The 1,366-nt window shown below is 37.8% G+C and overlaps 1 protein-coding gene across 2 annotated transcripts; it reads right to left on the reverse strand.

Moving 5' to 3' along the window:
* Positions 1-259: 259 nt before the first annotated feature.
* On the reverse strand, positions 260-814 carry LOC109593051 (uncharacterized). Of its 2 annotated transcripts, none has more exons than XR_002190705.1 (2): positions 713-814; positions 260-652 (listed from the first exon to the last, which is right to left on the reverse strand). XR_002190705.1 is itself a non-coding variant. In XM_020008310.1 (2 exons), the coding sequence occupies exons 1-2, from the start codon at positions 801-803 to the stop codon at positions 287-289; spliced, it is 444 nt and encodes a 147-aa protein (XP_019863869.1). In that variant the 5' UTR covers positions 804-814; the 3' UTR covers positions 260-286. The 2 variants fall into 2 exon arrangements, 1 of the variants encoding a protein (XP_019863869.1); XM_020008310.1 differs by having other exon boundaries at positions 260-639.
* Positions 815-1,366: the final 552 nt, after the last annotated feature.

Consider the following 1,366-nt stretch of genomic DNA (forward strand, 5'->3'; position numbering starts at 1 on the left):
GAATGGGTAAAATAGGCGGATACAGTACAGAGGCACGTACTGATGTAACATACCTCCTATCACAAAAGGACAAGTATCAGTTGCTAAAGTATCATTATTGATGAATCTAAGTGCTCTACATTCAAGAGTATAATTAATCATATACCGTACAGCTGGTTAATTTTGCGGAGAAAAATTTTGCGAATCCTTAAAAATAACCTGGTTTGCGGATTAAATATTTGCGGTTTTGACAGTTATTGTAGCATTATCTACTGTGGTCATGCATGAATTTCATTATTTTGCGGATTTAAATTTTGCGCTTTAAATGGAATCGCAAACTCGCAAAATTTAATTCCCCGCAAATATTTCCTGCTGTACGGTAGTACTTAACATCGAATGCTATATCAGAGACGATAGGGCTACCAGTAGAAGTTAGGTTAGTAGTGAAATCGATTCCAAATGATTTTATGGTTCCCACACTAGTTCCTGGACCATACGTACTAGAACCAAGTAAATACTCAGTAGCATTGTATACTCTCCATTCTAATGTATCAGCAGAGTCTACCCTACACTGATAAATAGCTCGGTCACGTATCCAAAATGGTTGACCTGCAGGACTAAGACTAATAGGACAGCTGATGAACTGAGCTTGAGATGCACCTAAATACAAAATCTATATGTACTAGAGGCTACAGCACTAGATTTCTAGATATAATGGGTTTTAACCACTTACCAAAGTTGCCAGTTACTAGTGACAGGAAAAAAAGCACGACTAACAACACATTTCTCAATCCAGAAAGCATTGCTGCAACAACAATAATCATGTCGCAAACCATAGATAATAGAGTAAATGAAAAACAGGCTAACCCAGACCCAGGGTTGCCAGATCATGAACAAAGTTCACAGATTTATGAACTTTTCAACCTTGCCATGTGAAAATATGAACTTTTTGACAAAATTTTGTGAACAATTGGCCAAACCCATCTGGCAACACTGCCCAGACCACGCCTTCAATTCAATTTAGATCTAAAACACAAAATTATTACGGCAAAATGAAGCTATCTCTCGAGCTGGCGAGGTTTTTGGTCGCTTTTTATCTGAGTTATCTTTCGTGTTATTCTGTACTTGTCATTGGTAGGCCACTTACTGCATTTATGATAATTATTGTCATATATTTTAGGTGCATCTAAGGCTCAGTTCATCAGCTGTCCTATTAGTCTTAGTCCTGCAGGTCAACCATTTTGTATACGTGACCCAGCTAGTTATCAGTGTAGGGTAGACTCTGCTGTATCATTAGAATGGAGAGTATACAATACTACTGAGTATTTACTTGGTTCTAGTACGTATGGTCCAGGAACTAGTGGGGAACCATAAAATCATTGGAATC

Source organism: Amphimedon queenslandica, unplaced genomic scaffold (genome assembly GCF_000090795.2).
Source record: "Amphimedon queenslandica unplaced genomic scaffold, v1.1 AMPQUscaffold_3050_Cont24951, whole genome shotgun sequence".
NCBI lineage: Eukaryota > Metazoa > Porifera > Demospongiae > Haplosclerida > Niphatidae > Amphimedon > Amphimedon queenslandica.